The 26329-nt window shown below is 49.8% G+C and overlaps 10 protein-coding genes and 5 non-coding genes across 15 annotated transcripts; 7 read left to right on the forward strand and 8 right to left on the reverse strand.

The window, feature by feature from the left end:
• Window positions 1–6: 6 nt before the first annotated feature.
• Aspvir_008740 (uncharacterized protein) lies at window positions 7–1468 on the forward strand (the record flags this gene model as incomplete). Its single annotated transcript, XM_043271908.1, has 3 exons — window positions 7–579; window positions 639–1349; window positions 1403–1468. The coding sequence occupies 3 exons, from the start codon at window positions 7–9 to the stop codon at window positions 1466–1468; spliced, it is 1350 nt and encodes a 449-aa protein (XP_043127843.1).
• Window positions 1469–2562: 1094 nt separating this feature from the next.
• On the reverse strand, window positions 2563–2635 carry Aspvir_008741. Its single transcript has one exon. It is a non-coding gene; the product is annotated as a tRNA-Gln (tRNA).
• A 1036-nt stretch (window positions 2636–3671) lies between these two features.
• Window positions 3672–3744, forward strand: Aspvir_008742. Its single transcript has one exon. It is a non-coding gene; the product is annotated as a tRNA-Gln (tRNA).
• A 314-nt stretch (window positions 3745–4058) lies between these two features.
• On the reverse strand, window positions 4059–4131 carry Aspvir_008743. The gene has a single exon. It is a non-coding gene; the product is annotated as a tRNA-Gln (tRNA).
• A 152-nt stretch (window positions 4132–4283) lies between these two features.
• On the reverse strand, window positions 4284–4365 carry Aspvir_008744. The gene has a single exon. It is a non-coding gene; the product is annotated as a tRNA-Gln (tRNA).
• Window positions 4366–4670: 305 nt separating this feature from the next.
• Window positions 4671–4743, reverse strand: Aspvir_008745. Its single transcript has one exon. It is a non-coding gene; the product is annotated as a tRNA-Gln (tRNA).
• Window positions 4744–6071: 1328 nt separating this feature from the next.
• Aspvir_008746 (uncharacterized protein) lies at window positions 6072–6415 on the reverse strand (the record flags this gene model as incomplete). The annotated part of the gene is made up of 2 exons (XM_043271909.1): window positions 6072–6077; window positions 6134–6415. 2 exons carry the CDS (start codon window positions 6413–6415, stop codon window positions 6072–6074), a joined length of 288 nt encoding a protein of 95 aa, XP_043127844.1.
• Window positions 6416–7741: 1326 nt separating this feature from the next.
• Window positions 7742–8246, forward strand: Aspvir_008747 (uncharacterized protein; the record flags this gene model as incomplete). The annotated part of the gene is made up of 3 exons (XM_043271910.1): window positions 7742–7853; window positions 7908–8093; window positions 8155–8246. 3 exons carry the CDS (start codon window positions 7742–7744, stop codon window positions 8244–8246), a joined length of 390 nt encoding a protein of 129 aa, XP_043127845.1.
• A 542-nt stretch (window positions 8247–8788) lies between these two features.
• Aspvir_008748 (Mpv17/PMP22 family protein) lies at window positions 8789–9839 on the forward strand (the record flags this gene model as incomplete). Its single annotated transcript, XM_043271911.1, has 2 exons — window positions 8789–9357; window positions 9419–9839. 2 exons carry the CDS (start codon window positions 8789–8791, stop codon window positions 9837–9839), a joined length of 990 nt encoding a protein of 329 aa, XP_043127846.1.
• Window positions 9840–10248: 409 nt separating this feature from the next.
• On the forward strand, window positions 10249–12187 carry Aspvir_008749 (exonuclease V; the record flags this gene model as incomplete). Its single annotated transcript, XM_043271912.1, has 2 exons — window positions 10249–10609; window positions 10701–12187. 2 exons carry the CDS (start codon window positions 10249–10251, stop codon window positions 12185–12187), a joined length of 1848 nt encoding a protein of 615 aa, XP_043127847.1.
• A 210-nt stretch (window positions 12188–12397) lies between these two features.
• Window positions 12398–13862, reverse strand: Aspvir_008750 (heme-dependent oxidative N-demethylase family protein; the record flags this gene model as incomplete). The annotated part of the gene is made up of 5 exons (XM_043271913.1): window positions 12398–13163; window positions 13229–13352; window positions 13408–13460; window positions 13509–13611; window positions 13664–13862. The coding sequence occupies 5 exons, from the start codon at window positions 13860–13862 to the stop codon at window positions 12398–12400; spliced, it is 1245 nt and encodes a 414-aa protein (XP_043127848.1).
• Window positions 13863–14352: 490 nt separating this feature from the next.
• Window positions 14353–16300, reverse strand: Aspvir_008751 (dolichyl-P-Man:Man(6)GlcNAc(2)-PP-dolichol alpha-1,2-mannosyltransferase; the record flags this gene model as incomplete). The annotated part of the gene is made up of 4 exons (XM_043271914.1): window positions 14353–14613; window positions 14667–15461; window positions 15511–16183; window positions 16242–16300. The coding sequence occupies 4 exons, from the start codon at window positions 16298–16300 to the stop codon at window positions 14353–14355; spliced, it is 1788 nt and encodes a 595-aa protein (XP_043127849.1).
• Window positions 16301–16574: 274 nt separating this feature from the next.
• Window positions 16575–18608, forward strand: Aspvir_008752 (RNA-binding snoRNP assembly protein NAF1; the record flags this gene model as incomplete). Its single annotated transcript, XM_043271915.1, has 1 exon — window positions 16575–18608. The coding sequence occupies one exon, from the start codon at window positions 16575–16577 to the stop codon at window positions 18606–18608; it is 2034 nt and encodes a 677-aa protein (XP_043127850.1).
• A 279-nt stretch (window positions 18609–18887) lies between these two features.
• Window positions 18888–20651, reverse strand: Aspvir_008753 (U4/U6-U5 snRNP complex subunit PRP3; the record flags this gene model as incomplete). Its single annotated transcript, XM_043271916.1, has 1 exon — window positions 18888–20651. One exon carries the CDS (start codon window positions 20649–20651, stop codon window positions 18888–18890), a length of 1764 nt encoding a protein of 587 aa, XP_043127851.1.
• Window positions 20652–20990: 339 nt separating this feature from the next.
• On the forward strand, window positions 20991–26250 carry Aspvir_008754 (DNA-directed RNA polymerase I core subunit RPA190; the record flags this gene model as incomplete). The annotated part of the gene is made up of 4 exons (XM_043271917.1): window positions 20991–21175; window positions 21274–21765; window positions 21827–24602; window positions 24661–26250. 4 exons carry the CDS (start codon window positions 20991–20993, stop codon window positions 26248–26250), a joined length of 5043 nt encoding a protein of 1680 aa, XP_043127852.1.
• Between the last annotated feature and the right edge of the window lie 79 nt (window positions 26251–26329).

Genomic DNA, 26329 nt, shown 5'->3' on the forward strand with positions numbered 1-26329 from the left:
TCCCACATGAAAGCTGTTGTGGAGATTTGCTGGGGAGCGAATGTACGGGAACGAATGCTCAGGCATCTTCAGAAAAACCTACGGATCTTACCCCTCTGGGGCCGTTACCAAGGTGTGGATCTGTACTTAGAGCTTGCAGATGATCAGGAATCCGTCAAGCGGTTCATTATCTTTGCCAACCACCCGCAATTCTTCATGTTCATGAAAGGGACCAACGTTCGGGCTCAAGCGTTTCGAACAGAGCAAGGAGGCAGACAGGATCTACTCTTGGAAGTAGCTTCTTTACTTGGGGGTATTACCATCAAGTCAGGATTCTACAGGCTAAGTTCCGTACTGCTTCAACCATTCCGACCAGCAAAAGCAGTTCGAGAGCAGAGAGACGCCTGGAAAGGCAAGGCCTACGCTGAGCTCAAATCAGCCTTTCCAGGGACGATGGCTTTTACTTCAGTGGCGAGGCCGATTGGCCTATCTAAAGCCGACGACACTGAAGTATGGGACACCCAGCTGCCAGTGGTTGAACACACGCCGAAGACGACTGATGCCATAGCCAGTTTTGATCTTGCCAACGAGAAGTATATTGTAAGACGGCTCTCTTACAAGCCCCATCAGCCGCTACTTTTGGTTCTAATATTGCTTAGCAAGAAGCTCGTCTCCGAAAAGTTGCCCAGTTTTGGAGAGATCTACACGATCTAGCTGTTATGCTTACGCCTGGAGTATCCCTCGATCTTGCAGACAAGCACCAGTGTCAGCAGATAATTGCAACGATTGAATCATGTGAGGAGGAGCTTTATGCCTGGGATGAGCTCCCAAAGAGCTTACTTGAGATGATCCAAGCTCAAGAAGGCCTTCGGGTAGACCAGCGCCCAATAAATTCACGCAAAGCAGCTGAGACTGCTTATCGCCTTCTCCACTGTAAGGGCAATCCAGAATGTCTGAGTATTATTGGCCTTGCCTTCTCTATCCTGATTGCATACGGTTGGGCTATTCGTCGAACACCAAGGGCCAGAGTCCTGGATTTGATGGTCCTCGGAGCACCGCCCAGAGATATTGTGTCCCGAGTGTGTTCCGCCTGTGGAGGGAGAGTTTTGGACGACTCTTCCGCGTATTACGCTAAGAACAACCTCAATTATTACGTTGTGAGAAGTTCTAAGACTGGCTGCGGGCTCATTAACTGCAAAGGTGGTAATATCCTTCTCCACCCTCTGGCAAAAGGTCAAAACTACGTGCGTGCACTGACTGATACACTGGAGAGAATTCCGAATCCTCGCGTCCGCGGGGGTGCTCCATGGGAGAAGTACTTTCTTCGTCACGGTCAAAGTGAGCTTGGAGGTCTCCCAGCAACGGTTGAGGTTAGATGCCAAAATAAAGGATGTGAAGGTACTCTGACGGATGACGCTCCAAGGTGGACCATTCATCCAGCACCAACGATCGTAGTCCGTCAATTTACATGTCCGAGTTGTCGGCGTAAAGGAAACTTCAAGCCTGTGGATAATTCTGTCCAACACATAACGAGCGAAAGCCTTAGTCGCACATGGAGCCGGTTCAAGCAGAATGGGTGCGATCTGACACAATACCCACGACGAGCAGATGTGTACTTCTCGAACAGCCACATTACTATCCGAATCGCGCAGCTTGAGGAGATTAGAAGGCTCTCAGACCAAGATATCACAGAATGATCAACTGAGAGGGAACCTTCAGGTGGCTTGTCAACTTTCCTATACCGGACTCAATAGACACGCCACAGTCAAGCAATGAACGGGGGCTACCTTAGCCAACTTCCTTGGCAATGAACATGTCAATTACCGTAGCTAGTGCTCCATAAAAGTTCATCCAGCTCCAAGCACTCATTGTTGGTCAAGAATCTTGAGGCACTCAAGTAATGAATTCCCAATGTTCTACTAACCAAGTTCACCTAAGCTCGAGAAATTTTTCATATGACCGCGTGATGTACAGTATGGGTTATCTGATTGGGTACAAAGCTCTCAAGGTCGTACGTGGCATGATACAAGAAAAGTGTTGAGAGTGTACATGGAAATTTGACCAAGACACCCGGGGCTCTGCTGTGCGTTGACTCACTTGTGAAGTAAGTGGAATCTTCTACCAGCGATCTGGCTAAGCATACCTCCAGCCTGTAATACGTACGTATATGGCGGAAGCTTTATACCAGTAGATCATCAAAGAAGTATGTATTGTATGCAGATAGTCCAATTCCTGCCAGCGCGTTCTCTAGATGCATTTCGTGCCCTCTCATCGCTTTCTAGTCTTCCAACGTTTTTTGGATGCAGGGTGGACATTGTTTCATCCCTACAATTCAGGAATTCCTCTTCACAGGAATACTGGTCGTGTATGGCTCATCCGAAACAAGTGCTCATTATTGCATCCTAAAACGAGTAGGTCAGCAAGATTACTACCTCGCCATCGGTAGTCGTGGCCTAGACCTATGTACCCTGTGTGGGAGGGAGAGCTTTGCCACACAAAAAAAGGTTGAAATGACAACGAGGTGCTGTAGGGACAATTTACAATGCTGAAATTGCAAGATGTTAACACTCATATGAGCAAAAAAGGTCGTGCCCGGAATCGAACCAGGATTGCCAGAATCAGAATCTGGAGTGATGAACCATTACACTACACAACCTAAGTGGTTAGTCAGTGGCAAATTTAGACTTGATATAGAAGAAACTTGATTGAAACTCGAAGGAAGAATGTGTTGGAGTCTACTCGAGGTTTAGGAGAAGGTTTGTTGAGTCGTGAGGTCGGGCATGAGCCGAAGAAACCCCCTTGAGACATCCGGAAATGCTATATTTAGCCAGATGAGACCAACTCCTAACACTGAAAACCCTATAAATTCCGGCTAGAGCATTGGCATACACGTCAGTCGTTCCGGTGTCAGATCACAAGCCTATGATAGAAACTTCGTTTGATACCTTGTACAAGTCAGTACTTCATAAGGGTCCACCTAGCATGATGAAGGAGAGAGCGTAAATCTCTCGTGTTGAGGTTCACTAAGCCCTGGGGTTTGAATGACAGATATTGTAGGTTGCTCTTTGGATCGTTGCTAGACATTTGTTGAACAAGTCTTCGTAGATCTTTAAAAATGACATATATGACACTACGAAGCGGGCCAACGACAAGCTCCACGTCTCTAGCTTCTAAACCAATGCTGCCCAGAGAATGGCTGATTCTTACTAGTAAATCGGCCATGACTACCATTCAACTTTCAGGCTAAGGTTGTAGTTATTGGCCACATGACACATAACAAGGTCGCATAAATTATTTGTGAGTCCATAGATCATATGTCATCATGTCTGAACATGAATGTAGGTAGATTTATGTGCTCTTCCAAGACACCTGATCATATCGGCAAAGTCAGAATGTTCGACTTGTGGGGAAGAGCCTGAACCGTTTGCTAGTTGAGAGTCGACAGACCTCTGCAGCGGTCTCTTAACCGCTTCAACTACGCTGAAATCAAGCGTTCAATACATGGACTGCAAGAATTAGTGACTTGAGGAGGCAGGGGTCATCGAGAGCAAACTCGTTCTAGGAGACGGTCAAGCTCGTGCCATTGATGATGGTCGAATGTGTGGGCCAACTGCTAACTGCCATCTCAGGACACGGGAACAAACAGAATTAGTTTGTGTTGCAGTATATTTTAAGTCATTTCCAACAAATCAGGTTGTGTAGTGTAATGGTTCATCACTCCAGATTCTGATTCTGGCAATCCTGGTTCGATTCCGGGCACGACCTTTTTTTTTCCCAAAAAAGAAATGTTTCTTTTTGTTGTACTTCTATAGTTATGACTGCACTTTCATCGCTTGTGTTACCACATTATTGACTTAGTCTTTGTTGATAAAGGAGAATGATCTGCACCGGGCTGCTTGGGTATTGATGTTTACTACCACCCCATGCGTTGGATCAATCATAGTGTAATCAGAAAGTGAGGTGACTTGCCATAAACTTGCTAGCACCTAGCAGGTCTACATCAAAAGCTTACGCGTTGCTTCCACTAGGTGTGCTTAGCTATCTTCAGGTGCCAAAAATTTTAACAGAAGAAAAAAGAGAGGTCGTGCCCGGAATCGAACCAGGATTGCCAGAATCAGAATCTGGAGTGATGAACCATTACACTACACAACCTGATATGTTGAAGACAATCCAGGTCTCATGATTCATGAGGCTAACATCAGGGTTTTTGACCAACACAAAACGTCTCTTGAGGCTATCTGAGCAGGTGGGACACTTCCGGACCAGTCAAAAAGCCCTCAAAAAACTTCAACCAAGACAAAAAAAGGTCGTGCCCGGGATCGAACCGGGATTGCCAGAAGATCCTATATCAGAATCTGGAGTGATGAACCATTACACTACACAACCTGGTGTGTTGAACAGCCGCGCGGATTGGCTTCATATACCTATCCTGCACAAAAGAAAAGATCAAACTAAGCGAAGCTGGATTAGTGGCAGGTATTCCTGAATGCTCAATTTGACTACATCGAGTACGCGATAGGGATAGTAGCACGGTCAAGTGCCATTCAGTATCCAGCGGCATGATAAGGTAGCTAGATCTATGTCTAGTTTGAAAAGGCAAAAGGAGCCCTAGGTTTGAAATCTGAAATAGAGCATTCAGTTCAGATCTATGCCAGATGGGAGTGCACAAAAAATGATAAATGACAAAGAAAAGGTCGTGCCCGGAATCAAACCAGGATTGCTAGAATCAGAATCTGGAGTGATGAACCATTACACTACACAACCTAACTTGTTGAAGAAATCATGTTTATGTACGGAGTATTATAAGCCAATACAGCAGCCGCCGACCCCATATGCGAATTTTTCCAGGCGCTTGGCTGATTCAATTATATATATCAGGTACAGGTAATAAAGGCTGGAGTGCTGTATTGCGATGCAGGTATAATTTCCTGATTAAGGTGGTGGCTTGATGCTAGGGAGATGCGCATCAGAAATAGCATCTATATAGATAGACTCCACTGCTGGCAGACGTCGCACTAGATTCAGACTGGTGAATAGATCATAGGGTTAATAATATGGGGCTGACTTCTTGCTCGACGCCTTCAACGGTTGACGTATAGCTTCTACCATGACCAAGTCCGCTTGCTCCGCGACTCTACATTTGCCAGAGGAATTTTGCCGTGGTTCCACAACCTCAAGCTCGAGGGGTGCAGCTGGTGTGTCTACTTGCTCAGCTACGTCCCTGCAGTCTAAACCTTCAAAATCAACAAGCCTGTCCTCCGGCCGAATAGGTTCGTTCTGCGTATGGTCTTCAATTACTAGTTGCAATACATTCAAAGTGGACCATTAGTTCAAGCTCAGCTCTAACGCCGCGGAGTCAACTCATGTGACCTATGAGGCCTGTGACAGTGTAGCTGGTCTGTCTGTAGAGGCAATGCTGCCTAGGTCCTGGCGCTCAGATCTTTCAATCAGCACATCCTGCAATAACTCTTATCAAGCCTCCGCTTGGTCGTTTGAACGCATGGTGCCCTCTTCTAGCGCGTCTTCAACACCCGTAAAGCTTCATCTAACGGGTATGGCACGTTCAGCAGCGGGGCTTTCTGCCCCTTGATTTCCCTGCTTCGCAACCGCGCTGTCCACTTCCATGTTGGTTCGTTCACCTTCTATGCCCTCTGGCACTTCTGGATAGGCGACGGGGCATTCTCCAAGGTGTACTTCGTTGTCGGGCATCTCCTCCATGTCATGGTCCTCAATATCTTATGTCGTTGGAGAATGATCATGTGGAGGACTCAATCGTCATAGCCCCCATTGCCTTTGTCTCTCTTGTCATCAGCGTTCCTTTGCCTTCTGCTTCCGCCGCCTTCGGTCTTGCCATGCAGCCTTGCGACAACTCTGACCATCAATCCAGCCTCTATGGTGTCTCTGGTTTAGTAAAACAGCCGAGGCTACCAGTAGAAGTAATCTGTCATCCAGAATAAAAAGTGGCAAGTGAGGCAGGGAGCTATCTAAAGAGGGAGAACTAGTCCAGGCTGGGCTTAGCAGTCTAGCCTCCGGCAGCTGGCCAAAGAAGGCAAAGTAGAAACATCATCTCACAAAAAATATAGATGTCCAAGTTATGACTAGCAGTAAGGTGACGGGTGACTTCTTTGGGGAGCGCATTTTTATGTTGACGGACCTTCAGCACTGCCGAGTCTGCTGTCGGATCCTTGCCTCCGATGTAAACCCCATGGTTATCCTGATTCCCGTGCCCAAAGACAAGAATGATCAAGGTATCTCTGTCTCTCTTTGCGTACCGGACTTCGTCCTCCACGGGCTTGACAACCTGTTCCGGGAGGATAGTCTTGTCCACGACACGAATGTTCCCTGCAAGGTTGATCTGACCGAGAAGGTCTCTTTCAAGCACGACTCGACGTTCTTTTCTGGGATCACCGTGTGCGTATTGTGTGTATTTGTCCATCGAATCTTTTGGCTCCAAGCAGGTTAGCTAAACCTGACTCAAGGTATGGGTGTCTAAAACCGAATGCTATTGTTAGCTTAATTGTCCCAAACTATGCAAAGGCAGGGTACGCAAAACATACAAATAGGGTGAAACAGATTGTGGAATAGATAAAAGTCACTGAAGAACCACCCATCTAACTGAGGTGACGCGACACCATCAACAGCAGTAATGCCGCGGACAGCAATGATGCAGCTCCTTGGTGGTACATCAGGCAGGTGCGATGTTGTAAAGGCAAGATCAGTGCATATATTGTCCATGCTTGATGCTCTGCTGACAGTATGAATCCTGGTCGTTGAGCCTGTTGCCTGCTCATTAAGCCTTATTAGTATTCCTCCTCACCGTCCTCAGTGAAAGGAAAGAAAAGAATAATAGAAACAGAGAGCAGTTATAGAACGGTAAGCACAGTGTGGAGTGTGGAGGTGGAGTGATTCAAGTGGAGGTTAGAAATAGGAAGTTCAAGATGATGAGAGAAGTTTAGTAAAGTAATGAGGTTCTATTATATCAGGTTGAACTGGATAAGATGCTCCTTTATATACATAATTGAATAGAGAAATAAAGAGAAGCTAACCTTTAATCAGTCTCTTTACCAGTTATTTGTCAAGTGAATGGTTGTCTCACTTATCTAAGAAGTGAGGGAAGAATGAAAATTTATGTATATTATAGTAGGTGATATCCAGATGCCATTCAACATTGTATTGAAAGTGATGTTATAGTTCATAATAGGCCATAGAGTCATATAAAGTGCCTACACATGTAACTTTAACTATTAACTATCTTAAATATTTCACTCAACCTCACTCTTATATTATATGAGATTACAATGCTCTTCTGAATCTAAGTACTCATCCATTGGGACCTCATAACATAGGGTACAAGCACTATGGATCCGTCTTCGTTGATAATGAATCTGGGGTCTATACCAATTCGACTCATATCTGGACCCTCGGATAGTGTGAAGCTCGCCTCATCGCAGCTTTGCTTAGTCTCGTATTGATACCAAACTCACCTCACTGTTCTCTGTCTTCAGCTTTAGAGTAGACTACCTACCTCTGATCTTGCTCTCCACCCGAAGCCTGCATTTTACCAGCCCCTAATATCTCTACCTCTGTCCTGACCCTTGACAACTCCGTACCTCATCACCCGCCCTCCCTAAGTCATCCTCACCACTCTAGTATTCCTACCTGTGCATATTAGCTATTTAGCATTTTTCAGCATACATTCTCGACGAACGCACCCTCATTCTCATCGACCATGGCCAGAGTCCGAGTCAGATCAGGGCTACTCATGAAGAGCGCACCAAGCTGGCACCGGCGCAGAATGCGGCGCCTCAAGGGCAGGCACGGATTGGCAATCCGCCAGCGTTGCCGCCGTGTCCTCCTGCCGACGCGACAGGGCTGTAAGTACCCATGGATCCACTGATTCGCACGATCCATCAGCTGATTGATAACAGCCCGAATAATTGGTGGTGTCGAGAGGAACCCCATCGGCTCGAGACTACTAACGAGCGAGCCTCTGTTCCGGCGACTAGTGAGGCAGGTGTGCCATGATCTTGGCCGTCCTCATCTGAGGATTCATAAGCTCGCGTTCCAGGTGATACAGGAGGTTGCGGAATTCTTTCTCATCAGAGAGTTCAAATGTGAGTTGGTCTCAATCTGATATGCAGTAATCAATGTTATAATCTGATCTGATGATGATAGTGGGCGAATCTGCCAGAAAGCACGCCGGCCGTCAGGAGATTGAGGTGGAAGATATGCGGTTTGCAAGCATGGCAAGAGAGTGGTTTAGTTAGACAATGGGGCAGCGCAGGGACAGATAAGTCTGTCATACCGAATTTCCGGAAATTTTTCTTACACAGAACTATGCATCGACTTCTGTCTTTCTCTCAAGGCGTTGGCGAAGAGAGAAAGATATAGGTGAAGTTGATTCGATGGTTCGACCTCGGCGATAAGATGGACAGACAAACTCCAAATCGGAAAGTTGCGGTTTTTCGGCAGCGAGTAACATGAGGCGCCGACTATTTCTGACTCAAATTCTATGCATGACAAATGAATATTAGTTCTTTCTTACATATAGCACATATTTCTTTTTTCCTGCCTTCGCTTATTTCGTATCATTCTTTAGAATCTCATGGAGTTTTCCATGCCATTAATTTGATCCCTGGTGACCTCTGTTGCTGACCCGAACCAACATCGAGTTGCGCCTTATCGTCGGTTTTTTGCGCAACTTCTTATCGCCCTTGTCGAGTCAAATCGCCAATCGATCCACGATTGCTTTTGGGTGTCGCACATATACGGGTTATAGACTGTGATATTACCTATCCCATCGCCTCTCATGGGTCATCTTTTGCAACATGGAAGGGCGACCGTGAGGCAGTTGAGCAGACGAACAACTCGGCCACAACGATCACAACTAAGGCACCACTCCTCCGAGACATCGCCTAATCCTGTCCATGGGAAGAACAGCACATCAGCAAACGCTTCGCGATCGAGTGCTCCATCGTCATCCACGTCGTCATCCTCCCCACATACCTGTCCACCCGCAGGCACACCTTCAGCTGCCTCCACCCCCGCCCGCTCGAGTTCGCGAACGTTCTTCCAGGCCATTCAGGCAGGACCGATTGGTAGATTGGCAGAATCATACAGCAGAGTACAACAAAGGAGACCTTATGCGACGCAGGTCGTCAGCTCTATTGTGGTATATCTGTGCGGCGACCTGAGTGCGCAGTTGTTGTTTCCCTCCGACAGCCCGGCGCCGACAGCACGGGCTGCTTCTGAAGAGAATCCTGCGGACTCGGCTGAAGATGGCGAGGTTAAGGCCGCTTCGAGTGGAGGGTACGACCCTCTGAGAACTATGCGACATTTGACGGTTGGTGTGGGATCTGCCATTCCTTCTTATAACTGGTAAGTATTGTCCTACCGTTGGCCTTGAGCACATCTGGCTGATGCGATCCACCTTCGCTAGGTTCATGTTCCTCCACAACAACTTCAACTTCCAGTCCAAATTCCTTTCCATTCTCACCAAAGTCTCCGTACAACAAGCTGTCTTCACACCCGTTTTCAATACGTACTTCTTCAGTGTACATTCTCTTCTCGCTGGCGCATCCTTGGAAGAGACATTCGAGCGCTTGAAGGTCGCTCTGCCCGTCAGCATATCGAATAGCGTCAAGCTCTGGCCAGCCGTCACTGCCTTCAGCTTCATGTACGTGTCTCCGCCTTTCCGGAGCATCTTCGCCGGTGTCATCGCCGTCGGCTGGCAGACCTATCTCAGTTGGTTAAACCAGAAGGCCGCCAGGGAGGTCGAGGCGGAAATGGCCGAGTCGGAACATTCGTCTCATGTGCTGGTCTCGGGCAGTATTACCCCTTCGACAACGATAAAAGCATGAGGTACCTTTCCACGACTGCACTTTTCATATTCTCTCCTTTGCATATCTTAGACTTGCAAGCGCGATCGTTTTGAATAGACGGTAGATTGTCCTGTCTTCTTGAGCGTTGCATTTTCAACGTGTACATAGACTAGAATCATTCTCATACATTATACCCTAATACAATAACAAACTTTTCAGTGATCGTTCAGAAGGTCCACTTAAGCGGACATAAGAATGTGAAGTGTAGACTTTTGCTACATCGACATCAAAATTGCGCCAAGAACTACGCTTAATGACGTTGGCGGAGCGCAGTGACTTCACGATAAGGTCTCGATTAGAGATCAGATCCTCTTCTTCTCACCACACATGACATGAATTAATTACCATCATCACGGGCACGTTCTGCCCTCCAACATCCTACATTGTAATGCCAGGCGATTTGGACGACAGCAGCGACTACGGATCCGACTTTACCCCGGATGAAGAAGAGCTGCTGAACGATCTGCTCGCCAAAGTCGCCACAGAACACGCGACCGCCCAGGCCTCTGCTACCGCGACGGCGACAGTGACGGCAACGACAACGACAGCCTCGAAAACCGTACAGGCGACAGTCACCGCCGTCGCTGATATTGAAGAATATGCTGAAGCTCCAGCAAGTCAACGAGTGCCTAAGGTACTGGGCCGTGAAAAGCCCGGTTATCTATGGCAGAAGCGCAAGACCTGGCAGGTCTCGACGTCTGCAGGGGCAAGGGCAGATCAGATCTCGGGCGACATTTGCGCCGCGTCTGGTGAGGATTATTCCTTGATTCGTTGCAATTTGTTTGTCGTTTTGTGGAATGAGGTTGAGTAGGCGGCTGACGGTTGATTTCAAGCGTTTAGTAGAGCATCCAGATTCCATCGAAGGCCGCGAAAGACAACGAGAGAGAGACGTAGCCCGTGAACGGGAATGGATCGGTGATTCGACAACAAGTCCAGCGCCTGATTTTCGATCACCTATTGAACGATTCAGAAAGCCACCCAACAAGGCCTTTTCCGTTACTGATCTGATCTCTCCTGCATGGTGCGAGCTACAGTACTGGTATACCTTGACTAAGCATGGGAGGAAGAGGAGAACGCCCGCTATGAAGCAGGGGAGTACTATTCACAAAACGCTCGAGGATGAGGTACACACGACTGTTCCCGTGGAAATCACAACCAAGGAAGATGCGTTGGCCTTGAGGCTGTGGAATGTCATACAGGGCTTACGGACACTGCGAGAATATGGTCTTACTCGGGAGCTGGAGGTCTGGGGTCTTGTCGATGGTGAGCTGGTCAATGGAGTCATTGACCAGCTCTCGTATGAGTGCCCAGACCCGGAGCTTGAGGCGACAGCCGCCAGATACTATGCCGATGTGGAGGCCTCTAGGGCGGTAATGCCCGAGTATCAGATGTCTCTGACAGATTACCTGCTAGCTCCCTCGCAGGGCGGGAAGAGGCTGTCAGAGATGACATGGACGGATGAGCCTGATGAGCTGGTCGAGGACCCTCCCAGCACCCAATCGTCTGAGGCCTTCAACATCCCTCGAGTCTATCTCACAGACATCAAAACGCGAGCCAGCGGCTCCATACCCACCATCAGGAGCACGTCATTTCGGCCGACGCTACTCCAGCTCCAAATCTACTATCACATGCTGAACCGTCTCACCACCACCGATGAGGTGTCCATCGAGACGCTCGCCTCCCGCTACGACCTAGATCCCCATCGTACTTTCACCGACGCTTTTATCGCTGAAGTCGGCGGCCTAAACGATCAATTCTTCGACGCCCTTTCAGCCTCGGAATTCGATCCAGACTTCATCCCTTCGCCCGAAGATGCTGCACGCAGACCGTCCATGCGATCATCGGGGTCCCTCCCCTCCGCAAGCCAGGACTCAACCAGTATTCTCCTCGAACACAATAACCTGTCCAGTCTCTGGAAATTTATGAAAGACCAACTCCGCCTTACTTTCCTTCCCTCGCCGCAACCCTCCGCCTCCGTTGCACCCTCTATCCCCTCGGAATTCCAGCCTAGCATGCTAGAACCATACCCGACGATCATATCACCTCTCCTGACAGCTCGCTATCTCTCCTCCGCACCCACGGCAGACCTGCACACCCGCGTCCTGGGCAGCCGTAGCTTTCTTTTCGATCCAACATCCATGTCATCCTATCTCTCCGATCAGATGGACTGGTGGCGCGGTAATCGTGACCCGCGCGGCGTCGAAATCATGGAAGCATGGAAGTGCCGCATATGCGAGTTCCGCGAGGAATGCTCCTGGCGGCAGGAGAGAGAATGGAGCATGGCGAGACGGAAAAAGGGCCCGAAGGATCTTGATGCTGCCGTGTGAATCATGCAGTGTGCAGTTCTACTTGGATTTTGGTGACATTAGGCATAGACTTGCATTGGACTACGCTTTCTGCTGGGCCTGTTTAGCGATAGATTACTAGACTATGAGTGTATATAGCATCACTGACAAAATTGTTTCATGGAGCATATCAAAATACGGTAGTATAAAAGAAAATGCAGATGGGCCGTAAGGTAACATCCATTGAAAAAATCAAAAAGGATAACTTCGAACTTCATCCTCCTTGTCCATATCCAGGCCCACAGCAACCTGCTCCGCATGCTTCTTATCGAGATACTCCAGCAGCACCTCCTCGTACCTTTCCCGTCCCTTGTATCGCGACACATCCGCATCCCAACTCCGAATCGCAGAGGCAAGCCGACCAGGCACATACGGCTCCTTGGCAATCTCCGTGATGGGCTCAAAGTACGTCCGGATGGTGAACACCACCGCCCCGGACCACGGCAGCCGGCGCAGACTCTGCCTCTCCGACCGGAAGTAATGGTGCTCGATGGCCTTGTTCTTCTGCGCGGTGCTCCACGAGACTACGGGCGCGTCCTCGGACCCGATACTGTGCGACCAGGCGAGCTCGTCGTCGACCTGGATGAAGTAGTTGTTGCGGAGGACGGGGTCTTCAGGCCGAATCCGGCGGAAGAAGTTCATCATGCCCTTTTCAAGCTTGGTCCTGAACCCCGGGACGTCGCCGGAGGTGTGGATTTCGGAGAGGCGCATCCCGAATTTGTCTTCGAGGCGCCAGAAGCCGGCGAGAAGGATCGCGCCCGCCAGCAGGTAGTACTCGCCGTCTGGCTTTTCGAACATGAGCGCCAGGTCGTCTGGGATGAGCCGCGCGCAGGTCGCCATGGGGTCTTCGGGGAGGGGGCGCTGGGTGATGTTGAATGATTCGCCGGTGATGGTGTTGGCGATGCCTGTTGCGGTTTTGCGGAACATGGAGGGGTATCTTTCGGGGAGGTAGGAGGTGCTATATTGTATTAAAATTGTAAGATTGTGTTATGCTGTTGCGAAATCAAGGGAGTTGGCACGCACAGCTCTTCCAGGAGCTCAATCGCACCGTCCATCGCTTCGGGTGCGGTTCTGCAGCATTTCGCTCCCCTCTCCTTGATGCGACGTGCTTTGTCGGCGTGATACCGTAGGTAGTGGTTGTCCAGCTCTAGAACTTCTGTCAGCGTATGAGGCCATGGATGTGGGATGTGAAGATGTCTTGCCGATCCATTCATCCCACTTCATGCTTCTCAACCCCATCGTGATGAAATACTTCCTGTGTTGATCAGTCATGGGATCTGAGTTCACGTCTGAGGCAACTCACGGGCCATATCTGAACGGTCGATATGGTATCGGCTTGGTTGCATGGACATCCCAGTCAGGATATGGAGAGGCGGTCGGCCTCTTGAAGTCTGAGGGTATCCATTCTGCAGAGAGTCAGTGAGTCGAGAGTTTCGAATGTCCAAAGGCGTGTCTCACCCCCGGGTTTTCTGTTTGGCTTTTGAATCTGTGATGTCGAAGACGACTTCCTCTCGAGACCTTGAGCTGATCTTCTGTCGCTTCCTTTGTTCGAGAAGCGAAGCACAGAAGTAGCAAGCCAGATCAACGTTGCTACCAAACACAGAGATGCTGCATGTTTGATGTGAAGTTGGCCGAGTTGCACAAGTTCGGGAAGCATGATTTCATTTCTCTTCTAAAAATCAAGAGGAGGGGTAACCTGAATTCCTATATGACCGTGAATCCCAGAGATAATTGCTATTATATGAACACGAGACAACTGCTGAACAGATAAGAGTCCACCCCCGCCACTCCATGTTCTGTATGCACATTGTGCAGCTCAATAGAAGAGGCGACTTGCTTGACAGTGCATAGATGATTTCCATTTGCGTTAATCCGATGCGACCGTCAACTGGCCAAACACGAAGCTTGTCCGTAAACTGTAAGTCTGCGTGGGCGTCATTCGTGCGGAGAGATACCTTATCTCTATTTTGGTTTCAGGGTTGGCGTCCCGCAAGGGATTTCTTATCCAAATCAGGTAAGGTCATAGTGCCGCCTTAGTTCTCTTGACCACGCGGTGTCTCGCCTGCGAGATCGCATGTGGTGCACGAACTTGGGTAACGGCTCGAGAACTATGTACATTAAGAGAGACAGTGGTGACATCACGCCGTCTACTTTGACTCTGATTTGGCGTTCCGCCGCTGGAGAAGACAGTATTGCCCCCAGCTTCTGCGGAAACGAGCCGGCAACATAGGGATATCAGGAACCCAAATTATTCGACCTAGCGCGCTTGATTGGGACGTGTCGAGGAAGTCCTTGCAGGTTATTGTCTCCCATCCTGATTCATCGTGCACATAATCAGGCTCAAGTTCCGTGGCAGCTCGCCCTGGAAAGTACGAGTCCACCAGATATGAACATTGAGAGATATCGACCTGGTTCATGTCAGCTTGGGAAGAAGAACTAAGATGTGACGAAGATTACTTACGTATTTACCAAGGTCTTCCTCGTTCCGATCGTTCATGCCGGCAGGGATTTGCGAGGTGCCTTGGATGAGACCCGAATAGCTTGGGGCATCCGGAAATTCTCCGGGAAGCAATCCTCGAAATTCACTCTTGATAAATTTCGCGCGCATTCCGTTTGGAAGAAAGTATGATGATGGGAATCGATACCACTCTTTGCCGAAGCACACAAAACCACCGGATTGTGCCATTTCCAACTGCTGCAGCGGCTCCATCACCTTTAGGGGTGCATTGTACGCCGTGATCATACCAAGAGTTCGCAGTAGCCCGGCATTGATAGCCATAAGAATTACAGCCATCACCATGGTCAGTTTGATTTTCGGCGACAATCGCCCAATGACCTCTTTCGGGTTACTTGACCCGACGTATGAGAGGGTCATGTGAAAGGAGATGGCCGCATTGAGTGCAAGGAAAGGGTAGGCGGGATACATGAACCGTTCCTCTTTGTGCGGCTGGACAGTGAAGATGGCCAACCACATATAAAATGGCGTCACCAGAGTCACGGTCCGTAAGAGAGTTTGGACATTGGTGGCTTGAGAACGGAATATAGCCTGGAGAACAAGTATGGGTACAGCAGAAACGGCCAATACAAACCATATATTGAAGTTCAAAAGCAGATTTTTGATGTAGAATGTCCACTGCTCTGTCCCGAAGATATCAGGCCCCCTGCCTTCGCCTCCGAAAATGTTATAAGCAACAATGTTCCACGGCACAACGGCGAATTTTTGGAAAAATAAGTAGTCAACCGCAATTTCAACACCCTATATCAGTTAGCGAGAATCGCAGAGGGAGTAGCCGGAAGAAGCGCACCAGAATAGCGAGACATCTCATAATGCCCTTGACTATACCCACAAACAAACTTCCAAGAGCGCCGGCGATGAAGCTGATGGCGACCTCCTCAAGGAGAAGAGGAATGATCAGAGCTCCGGCAAAAGGCCAGCCCATGATTGCTCCGAGACCGAACCACATAATGCCCTGCGCCATCTTCTGGCCTCCCCTCCAATCCAGAAAAGATGCAAGACCTAGCATAGAAGTATACATGGTAAAACTAGACGGTAAGAATGCTGCAGACGCATGGAACATGCCCGGACTGAAAGCGACAATGATCAGGAAGAGGAGGCCGATTCTGGGGTTCAATGTCCGACAGATTGCTGAGTACAGTCTCGTCTCGCAGGCGGCGCAGACCGCTGCCAGAACAAACCGTATAGCATAGAACTCGGCTGTCTTGTTACTCGAGAAAAGAGAAACTATTTTGCCAACCACAGCATGGGCAGAGACGTAGAGCCAGCTTCGAATTGAATAGGCGGGAGAATACTCCCACGTTTGCAGCCCGTACCCGTGGTCCAGGTAGTGCGCGGGTTCCCAGAAATTGAAGACTTCATCGCAGTCCTGAATCGGAGCGAGTGCCGCAGCGACAAAATTGGAAATAAGGAACACATATAGTGTGACGTTCAGAGGGAGATAGAAAGGAACTGGTCGGGAGCTGCGAGGGGTACAGATTGTTAGCTGGAACGTGGGAGATGCCATTCGGATTGAGATACCGTCGCTTGGTCCGTTGAGAGCCATTTGTTGACTGCGTCTCCTTTCTGGCCGGAGCCATGCTGATTGTTCTCGAGGACAGAGACTCGAAGAACTATCAACACTGGACGCTTGTTGATGGACTTCGATACTACCTAGGTAATATTGTGGTTGGGAATGGACAAATCATGGGAACGGACACGATAACGATAACGAAGCTTGTTCGGCGGCCGCAGCGGCACTTTTGGCAGATCCCAAAAAAAAGTTGTTTCCGTGAAGAACAATCAGTTTCTTCACAAACTACTTTGTTCTATCATCGCGCAGGATTTATTTTTTACGGCATTCTGAGGCTTACAATGGCTGAACAGAAGCCCTCCGAACATGTTCCAGGCGCTTCAGATATCATTGATGAAGGCCCTTCGGCGAAACGACCCTGCATGAATGATACGCCACCCATCGCATCGACGCCCGTGGACGATGGCAGTGATTTCTACAACACTCCCTGGACGGCAGGAACACCAGTGGATAATAGCAGTGAGAACAAAGATACTACGGATACGGATATGACTAGCGAGCCGGCAATATCATCTAAACCTGCTTCTTTAATACCAGGATTGAGTCTCATCAATGACAGTCTTCAAGAGCCGCAACCCGCGAAAGAGGAATCTGCTCCAACACAGAACATGCACGACGAAATGACCCACGATATGACCACTGGAAAGGGAGTAACGGAGAAGGATACACAGCATGCGACAGAGACAAAAGACCAGGTACAGATGGCGCCAAGTTCTGAAGACGCCCAGCCGATGGATGTAGAGCCACGCAAGGAACAGCCTGAGCAGGAGGAAGCCAAAAATCAGCGCGCAGAGGAGACTCTGATCAATGAGAATAATACGAATGATGCGGCCCCCGGTGCTTTGCAAGATCATGAAGCTGAAGAGGAGCATCCCGAATGGGAGATTGATTCTTCCCCATATGAATCATCGTCTGACGATTCTACCACCGATTCTTCCGATGATAGCGACGACGACGAGGACTATCCGATTCTCTCCGCGGAGGAAACGGCGCGGATTCTGATGATGGCGGAAAATGGCTCTGATGATGAGGGAGAAGGCAAGGGTAGATCAGGCGGCAACTTGAGGACCGCAAATGAAATTCCGGAGGAAGCGCCTCCAGTCCCAGAAATCACTGTCACACCTGATATGAAAATTGTGCATCTGGGACATGTGGAATCCATCGTTGAAAACACCCTTCTTATCACAGCCAACGTTTCCGGAGAATACCAAGTGCTCGAGTCAGGTTCTTTGCTCTGCCTTGAAGATCGAACAGTTGCTGGCGTGGTATCAGAGACTTTGGGACGTGTCGAGAATCCATTGTATGCGGTTCGATTCCCCAGCGCTGCCGCTATCGAGGAGCGTGGTCTCTCCAAGGGAAAGAATGTGTACTACATTGTGGCTCATTCGACATTTGTCTTCACTCAGCCTCTGAAGGGATTGAAGGGAAGCGATGCATCGAACTTCCATGACGAAGAAGTTGGCGAGGATGAGGTAGAATTCTCCGATGACGAAGCAGAGGCCGAGTATAAGCGGAGATTGAAGCAGAAGCGACAGGAGCGCAAGGAAGCCAGGAATGAAAACGGCGGGCCGTCTAGGGGCAGGAGAGGACCACCTGGTCCTTCGAAACTTAGCCAGACTGAGCTCAACTACGACGATTCCCCGGCAGCCGAAGACGGCTACACTCCACTTGCTCGCCCGAAGAATCTGCATGAAATGATGAGTCAACAAGAGGCGCCTGTCGAGGGCGAGGGATCTTCGAGGAGTCCTGCCTTCCGTGGTGGTAGGGGTCGGGGTAGAGGCTCCGATCGTGGACGAGGCAACCGTGGCCGTGGTGCAGGAGGTTCAAGAGAAAGTCGTGAGCATAGCACATACCACGACCGTCCGTCTTACTCTCAGCAGCAAAGACCATTGGATGCCCCGGCTCAACCCTCCAACTATAACCAGCAGCCGAGCTATCCTCCGGCTCAGCAGAACGTCTATGGCATGCCTCAGCAATTTGCTCCGTTCCAGCCTTTTACTCAGCAGCCTCAGCAAGCATTTCCTCCAGGCGCTTTACCGACACAATTCAACTTCCAGATGCCTTTCCAGCAAGCTTATCAGCAGCCGAACCCCTACCAAAATTTCCCTGCCATCAACCCCCTATTTTTAGCTGCAATGCAACAGCAGCAGCAGCAGCAGCAGCAACAACAACAACAACAACAGCAGCAGCCCCAACAACAGACGTCTGGACAGCCCCAGGTGCAGAATCCTACAATGAATTTCGATCAGGTCAAGGCTCAGTTGGATCTTTTGCGGCATCTGAGCAACGCGAATCAAGGGCCTCCGCGCTCATAATAATTTGATATCATCTGGATCCTCTAGCACTTCTTATTCTTCTTGCGCTATGGACGGTATCAGGGTTTGCATAATGACACTTGCATTGGGTGGGATTCAAAAGTTACTTTATAAAATCATGTGCTCTTTGGGTGTTTGTCGAATGTACAGGACGGTTGCTCTGGATGGTTGTAGCTCATCATGATGTTGCTTTACTTCTAAATTACAATGCTTCCAATTGATCGCATCTCTGTCATAAGGTCTCTTCGGAAGAAGACTAGAATCGATAGCTTCAGCGATTTACACTTCCTTGGGCTTCGCACTTTTTGCCAGGACCCAAAAGTTCTCCATCTTTGCTCGAGTCAAAACGTCCTTCGCTTGCGAGTCCGTCTCACAAACACGAGCACCCAACCATTTTCTGAATGAACGAGCTTTAGCTTGGCCTTCCCATAGTAGGCTGCATGTGTTGGAGCTGAGATCCTTCAATGCGCCGGTTTTCTCGTCTTCTGCTGACAGCCACGAGGCAGAGGCTTCGCGATTGCCTTCTCGCACACCGTTTGGCCCCGCGTTCTCCGTCCAGTCAATCCGATTCAACATTAATTTCCTGTAACTGTTGATAGAGTGGGCGCCTCCCTCCACAATGACCAGATTGAACCGAGGATGCATGATGCAGACTCCAGTGAGCGCGTTCTGTTCGGCGTTCTTGCTGACTTTGAAACGATGGCGCCCATTTGCAAGACTGTCAATTCGGTATACGGAGACATAGATACCCATTTCTGCATCTTTCTCCTGTTGCTGGGCAATTTTCTCTCGCTTTTCCTCCTTTGTCAATTTCCGAGCCTCATTTGTAGCCTCGTGCTTTTCGCGACGCTCTGCAATCTCTCGGGTCACACGCGCTTCGACTGCAGTGGGGTCTTTGACAGCCTCTTCGCCCAGAACCCGCATGAGATTAGATTTCTTGACCTTTGGTGGAGGAGCCGGTTCGAGACCCAATCGGATCTTCGCCTGTTGCTCTTTGAGATCGGCCATTCGTCGCTGACGCCGAATCTTTGCCTGTTCCTTTGGTGTAAGATACATCGGCTTTTGTCCGGGCATATGCTTCTCCTGAGGAGGTTCGAGAAGAACCGGATGCTGAACGTAGACAGTAACGATAGAATCGGGTGTGTCGATCTTGAGGTTGCGTTCGTCATCGATAGCAGAGTAATCGTTGCCATTCACCAAACCCTCGTCCCACCATTCGATGGCTGGAGGCGCAGGCACAAGGAATGCTTTCTCGACATCCAAATCCTCATCAATACCAGCCTGTCGTGCTCTTTCTGCGATGCGCCTTTTCATATCCTCTAGTTGGGCTTGCCGACGTAGAGCTGCCGCCTGCTGTATGTATTTGCCCTTCTGATTGAATATCAGTTGCCGTGATTGTCTGGGCTTCGCGATAGTAGCTTTAGGACCAAGGCTTGGATCAAAGTAGGGATTACTCTTGATCTCTTCGAGCGAAGGCCCTGACAAGTCGAGTCCAGCCCGATCCTTCGTGCCAGGCATTGGAGAGTCTGTCCGTTGGCTCGTCCCGAACTTGGGCCGTCCTTTACCACTTCGAAAATCTGTAGTATCTGAGAGAAGCGCGGGATGAAGGCCAACATCCAGGCCGCCGCGGGCCCGTGACGAACCATCGTCATCGTCGAAGGGAGGAGGTGGTGGAGGAGGTGGAACAGGAGTCCGTTGCTGAGCAGCCGCGTTGGCACGTCCGGTAGCTGCTGCAACTCTCGCTTTCATTTGTTCTAGTTTCGACATTGCTGAGGTAGCGGGAGGAGGTGTAGGACTTGGGCTTGCAGCTGCTGGTGTGAGCGCTGGAGCTCCGCCTCTGGCGGCCTGAAGTCTGGCGCGCACGGCCTCTGCCTTCGCTCTTGCTTCCGCCACCATCTTCTCGATGTCCACCTTCCCGGCGGCAGCGTTGCCTCCTTGCGTTGGCAACGGCGAGCCATTGTTGGAACGAGTTCTTTTCTGTGCGTTATTGTCTTCATCCTCGGGATGAGGCCGCTTCAGCATGTTGCCAGACACGTCCGCCATGACTCAACCACGTTCCACTCACCCACAAATGACTGAGGAATGATATGTGAGAGGTGACAAGACAAACGTCACAAACCCCGGAATGTAGCTAGGACCGGGAGGTGGTACAGGTAGAATGGATGGACAGTGGATAATTATGATGCGGAACAAATCAATCGTAAATCACGGGGTGAGCATCAGTGGACCACTTGGCGGTAGCGCACGGCAGAAAAAAGTTCTTGGGGTCAACTTTTTTGCAGCATCACCGCCGAACGAATCCGCCATTTATTTCTCCAGACCAGCAGCCAAAGGAAATCGAACTGCCAGCGATTTCTGTCGCTCAAGGAGCTGCAGGTAATCATGGCGACGTTCGCACGGCCTGTGGCCTCGTCAATTTCGGGTATTGAATTCGGAGTCTATTCGGATGAAGATATCAAGTCCATTTCCGTAAAACGAATTCACAATACCCCGACTTTGGATTCTTTTAATAATCCTGTCCCTGGTGGTTTATACGATCCGGCTCTGGGTGCCTGGGGAGATCATGTGTAAGTCTAACACTTATGCTATGCTTCTTCCTTCTACTAGACCTATCGCTGGTTATCGCTACTTCGGACTTTTTTTTTTTTTCGCTGACCGCATTTAGCTGCACGACCTGCCGTCAGAATTCGTGGTCTTGTACTGGTCATCCTGGACATATTGAGCTTCCTGTTCGCGTTTACAATGTCACTTTCTTCGACCAGTTATATCGACTACTTAGAGCGCAATGTGTCTACTGCCATCGTTTCCAGATGCCCCGAGTTCAGATCAACGCCTATGTGTGTAAGCTACGACTCCTACAATACGGACTAGTCGACGAAGTTGAGGCCATAGAGGCTATGGGGAAAGGTCAAGGAAATAAGAAGAAGCCTGGAAAAGACGCCGATGGTTCAAGCAGCGAGGAAGAAGACGACGATGACCTCGTCGCTCGCAGGAATGCATACGTCAAGAAGGTGATTCGGGAGGCGCATACTGCCGGCAGACTGAAGGGTATCATGTCTGGTGCGAAGAATCCCATGGCTGCGGAGCAGAGACGCACTTTGGTCAAGCAGTTCTTCAAGGATCTCGTCAGCATCAAAAAATGCAGCAGCTGCAGCGGGTATGTCATGTCGTTATTACAATTCCCCTGCTATTTATCGTTTGCTGACGAGGTGCGAAAGAATCTCACCCAATTACCGGAGAGACCGTTTTTCGAAGATCTTCCGAAAGCCTCTACCCGAGAAGTCCAGATTAGCCATGGTACAGGCCGGATTTCAAGCGCCGAACTCCCTCATTCTTCTCCAGCAGGCCAAGAAGTTGGATATGAAGGCAAAAGAGTCGATGTCCAATGGCATTTCTGATACGGCTAGCACAGTTTCTGAATCGCATGGCGCTGAGGAAGAAGTTGCTCGTGGCAATGCCGTCGTTGCACAAGCCGAAAGCAAGAAGTCAGCAGCTGGCGATGCTGGACAATATATGCCTTCGCCAGAAGTGCATGCTGCGATGGTACTGCTCTTCGAGAAGGAGAAAGAGATTTTGAGCCTTATATACAACTCTCGGCCTCTTCCCAAAAAGGAAGCTAAAGTCAACCCGGACATGTTCTTCATCAAGAACATCCTGGTGCCGCCGAATAAATATCGACCAGCTGCCCCTCAAGGACCCGGTGAGATTATGGAAGCACAGCAAAACACTCCGTTCACCCAAATCCTGAAAAACTGTGACATCATCAACCAGATCAGCAAAGAAAGGCAGAATGCCGGTGCCGATTCAATCACTCGAATGCGTGATTATCGCGACCTCCTTCATGCTATCGTACAGCTCCAAGATACTGTTAACGGGTTGATCGACAAGGAGAGAGGCGCATCGGGCCCGGCAGCAGGCCAGGCCGCCAACGGTATCAAGCAGATCTTGGAAAAGAAGGAGGGTTTGTTCAGGAAGAACATGATGGGCAAACGTGTCAATTTTGCTGCTCGAAGTGTCATTTCCCCCGATCCCAATATTGAAACGAACGAGATTGGTGTACCACTGGTCTTCGCGAAAAAGCTCACTTATCCAGAGCCTGTGACGAATCACAACTTCTGGGAAATGAAGCAGGCAGTCATCAATGGTCCAGACAAGTATCCGGGTGCCACTGCGATTGAAAATGAATTGGGCCAAGTGACCAACCTCAAATTTAAGAGTCTTGATGAGAGAACAGCTTTGGCCAATCAGTTGCTGGCACCGTCGAATTGGCGCATGAAGGGAGCACGTAACAAGAAGGTCTACCGTCACCTTACCACTGGTGATGTCGTCCTCATGAACCGCCAGCCTACGCTTCACAAGCCGTCCATCATGGGTCATAAGGCTCGTGTGCTGGCGAATGAGAGAGTTATTCGGATGCACTACGCTAATTGTAACACCTACAATGCCGACTTCGATGGTGACGAAATGAACATGCATTTCCCTCAGAACGAACTTGCTCGAGCTGAAGCTATGATGCTTGCGGACGCCGACCACCAGTATCTTGTGGCGACATCTGGTAAGCCTTTGAGAGGTTTGATTCAAGATCACATCTCGATGGGGACGTGGTTCACATGTCGAGACGCATTTTTCGACGAGGAGGATTATCACGAGTTGCTCTACAGCTGTCTCAGGCCTGAGAACTCTCATACTATCACAGAACGGATTCAGCTTGTGGAGCCTACTCTGTTGAAACCAAAGCGTCTCTGGACCGGCAAGCAAGTGATTACGACAATTCTTAAAAACATCATGCCTCCGGGAAGAGCGGGTCTCAACCTGAAGAGCAAGTCTTCCACTCCTGGAGACCGATGGGGTGAGGGCAACGAGGAAGGCACCGTAATCTTCAAGGACGGCGAGATGCTGTGTGGTATTCTCGATAAGAAGCAAATCGGCCCTACGGCTGGCGGTCTTATCGATGCCATCCATGAGGTCTATGGCCACACCATTGCCGGACGGCTGATCAGTATTCTCGGACGACTCTTGACAAGATATCTGAACATGCGTGCATTCACTTGCGGTATCGATGATCTTCGATTGACCAAGGAAGGTGATCGTCTCCGTAAAGAGAAGATTAGTCAAGCTGCAAGCATCGGTCGGGAGGTTGCTCTTAAGTACGTGACTCTCGACCAAACCACAGTCCCTGACCAAGATTCCGAACTGCGCCGAAGATTGGAAGACGTTCTGCGGGACGATGAAAAGCAGAGTGGCTTGGACAGTGTCTCGAACGCTCAGGCTTCTAAGCTCTCTACCGAGATCACTCAGGCTTGCCTTCCAAAAGGCTTGGCCAAGCCTTTCCCGTGGAATCAGATGCAGTCTATGACTATCTCTGGAGCTAAGGGTTCAAGTGTCAACGCGAACCTGATTTCTTGCAACTTGGGACAGCAGGTTTTGGAAGGTCGACGTGTACCTGTTATGATAAGTGGCAAGACCTTGCCATCCTTCAGGGCGTTTGATACTCACCCTATGGCCGGTGGTTATGTCTGCGGCCGTTTCTTGACTGGTATCAAGCCTCAGGAGTACTACTTCCATGCTATGGCCGGTCGAGAAGGTCTTATCGATACTGCCGTCAAAACTTCTAGATCTGGATATCTGCAGCGTTGTCTGATCAAGGGTATGGAGGGTCTGAGAGCCGAGTACGATACATCTGTCCGCGAGTCTTCAGACGGTTCCATCGTTCAATTCTTGTACGGAGAGGATGGACTTGATATCACGAAACAAGTGCACCTCAAGGACTTCGATTTCCTGACTTCGAATTATGTCTCTATCATGCAGTCTGTCAACCTCACAAGCGACTTCCATAACCTGGAGAAGGATGAGGTGGCATCCTGGCACAAGGAAGCCATGAAGAAGGTCCGCAAGACAGGAAAAGTCGACGCTATGGACCCGGTGCTGTCTGCCTACCACCCTGGAGGTAATCTGGGTAGTACATCCGAAGCTTTCTCGCAGGCGCTCAAGAAGGTATGAGACATCCGCTACCATTCTAATCCCACACATTCGAGACTAACAAAAGCTACAGTACGAGGACACCAACCCTGACAAACTTCTGCGAGACAAGAAGAAGAGTATCGACGGTCTCATCAGTAAGAAGGCATTCAATACTTTGATGAACATGAAGTATCTCAAGTCTGTCGTCGACCCTGGCGAAGCAGTCGGTATCGTTGCTAGTCAGTCTATTGGAGAGCCGTCAACCCAGATGACCCTGAACACCTTCCATTTGGCTGGTCACTCGGCAAAGAACGTCACGCTGGGTATTCCCCGTCTGCGTGAAATTGTCATGACTGCAAGCGCTAACATCATGACGCCTACGATGACGCTGATCTTGAACGAAGAATTGTCAAAGGAACATTCTGAAAGGTTTGCGAAGGCAATCAGCAAGCTCAGTATTGCCGAGGTGATCGACAAGGTTCAAGTCAAGGAGAGAATTGCCTCAGCCGGTTCACGCTCCAAGGTTTACGACGTCGAGATTGCCTTCTTCCCAGCAGAGGAGTACACGAAAGAGTATGCGATCACTACCAAAGATGTCCAAAATACTCTGCAGAACAAGTTCATTCCAAAGCTTGTTAAGCTCACCAGAGCCGAGCTCAAGAGACGTAATGACGAGAAGTCATTGAAGAGCTTCTCGACGGCCCAGCCTGAGATTGGTGTTTCTGTGGGCGTCATCGAGGAAGGGCCGCGGGGACCCGACCGTGAGGTCGAACCCGCACAAGACGATGATGAGGATGATGTAGACGACGCCAAGCGGGCGAGGAGCGGTCAGAACCGGTCGAACCAGGTCTCGTACGAAGGTCCCGAACAGGAAGAAATAGACATGGTCCGACAGCAGGATGCTGTAGAAGATGAAGATGAGGATGAAAGTGGCGAGGACCGTCGCCAGGATTCTGATGTCGAAATGGAGGACGACTCCGACGAAGAAACAGATGACGAGACCAAAGACACCAGATTGCGCGAGGAGGATATCAAGGGCAAATATGGCGAAGTCACACAGTTCAAGTTCAACCCCAGCAAGGGTACATCATGCGTCGTCCAGCTGCAGTATGACATCTCCACTCCCAAGCTCCTCCTCCTGCCTCTGGTTGAAGAGGCCGCTCGCAGCGCCGTCATCCAGTCTATCCCTGGCCTCGGTAACTGCACGTATGTCGAGGCGGACCCACTCAAGGGCGAGCCCGCACACGTCATCACCGAGGGCGTCAACCTGCTTGCCATGCGCGATTACCAGGATATCATCAAGCCTCACTCCATCTACACCAACTCAATCCATCACATGCTCATGCTCTACGGTGTTGAGGCCGCGCGCGCATCCATCGTGCGAGAAATGTCCGACGTTTTCCAGGGTCACAGTATCTCAGTTGACAACCGCCATCTGAATTTGATCGGTGATGTGATGACCCAGTCTGGTGGTTTCCGCGCCTTCAACCGTAACGGTCTCGTCAAGGATAGCTCGTCGCCTCTGGCCAAGATGAGTTTCGAGACTACCGTCGGTTTCCTGAAGGATGCTGTGATCGAGAGGGACTTTGATAACCTCAAGAGCCCCAGTAGTAGAATCGTTGCGGGTCGGTCTGGCATGGTCGGCACGGGCGCCTTCGACGTGCTTGCTCCTGTTGCATGACAGGGCGCTTTCGGTGCATGTCATACTATATGATTTCGATTACTGTATATGCTTGCGTATTTCCTTGTGTATTATCCAT

This window comes from Aspergillus viridinutans (assembly GCF_018404265.1).
Source record: "Aspergillus viridinutans IFM 47045 DNA, scaffold_7, whole genome shotgun sequence".
NCBI classification, from domain to species: Eukaryota; Fungi; Ascomycota; class Eurotiomycetes; order Eurotiales; family Aspergillaceae; genus Aspergillus; species Aspergillus viridinutans.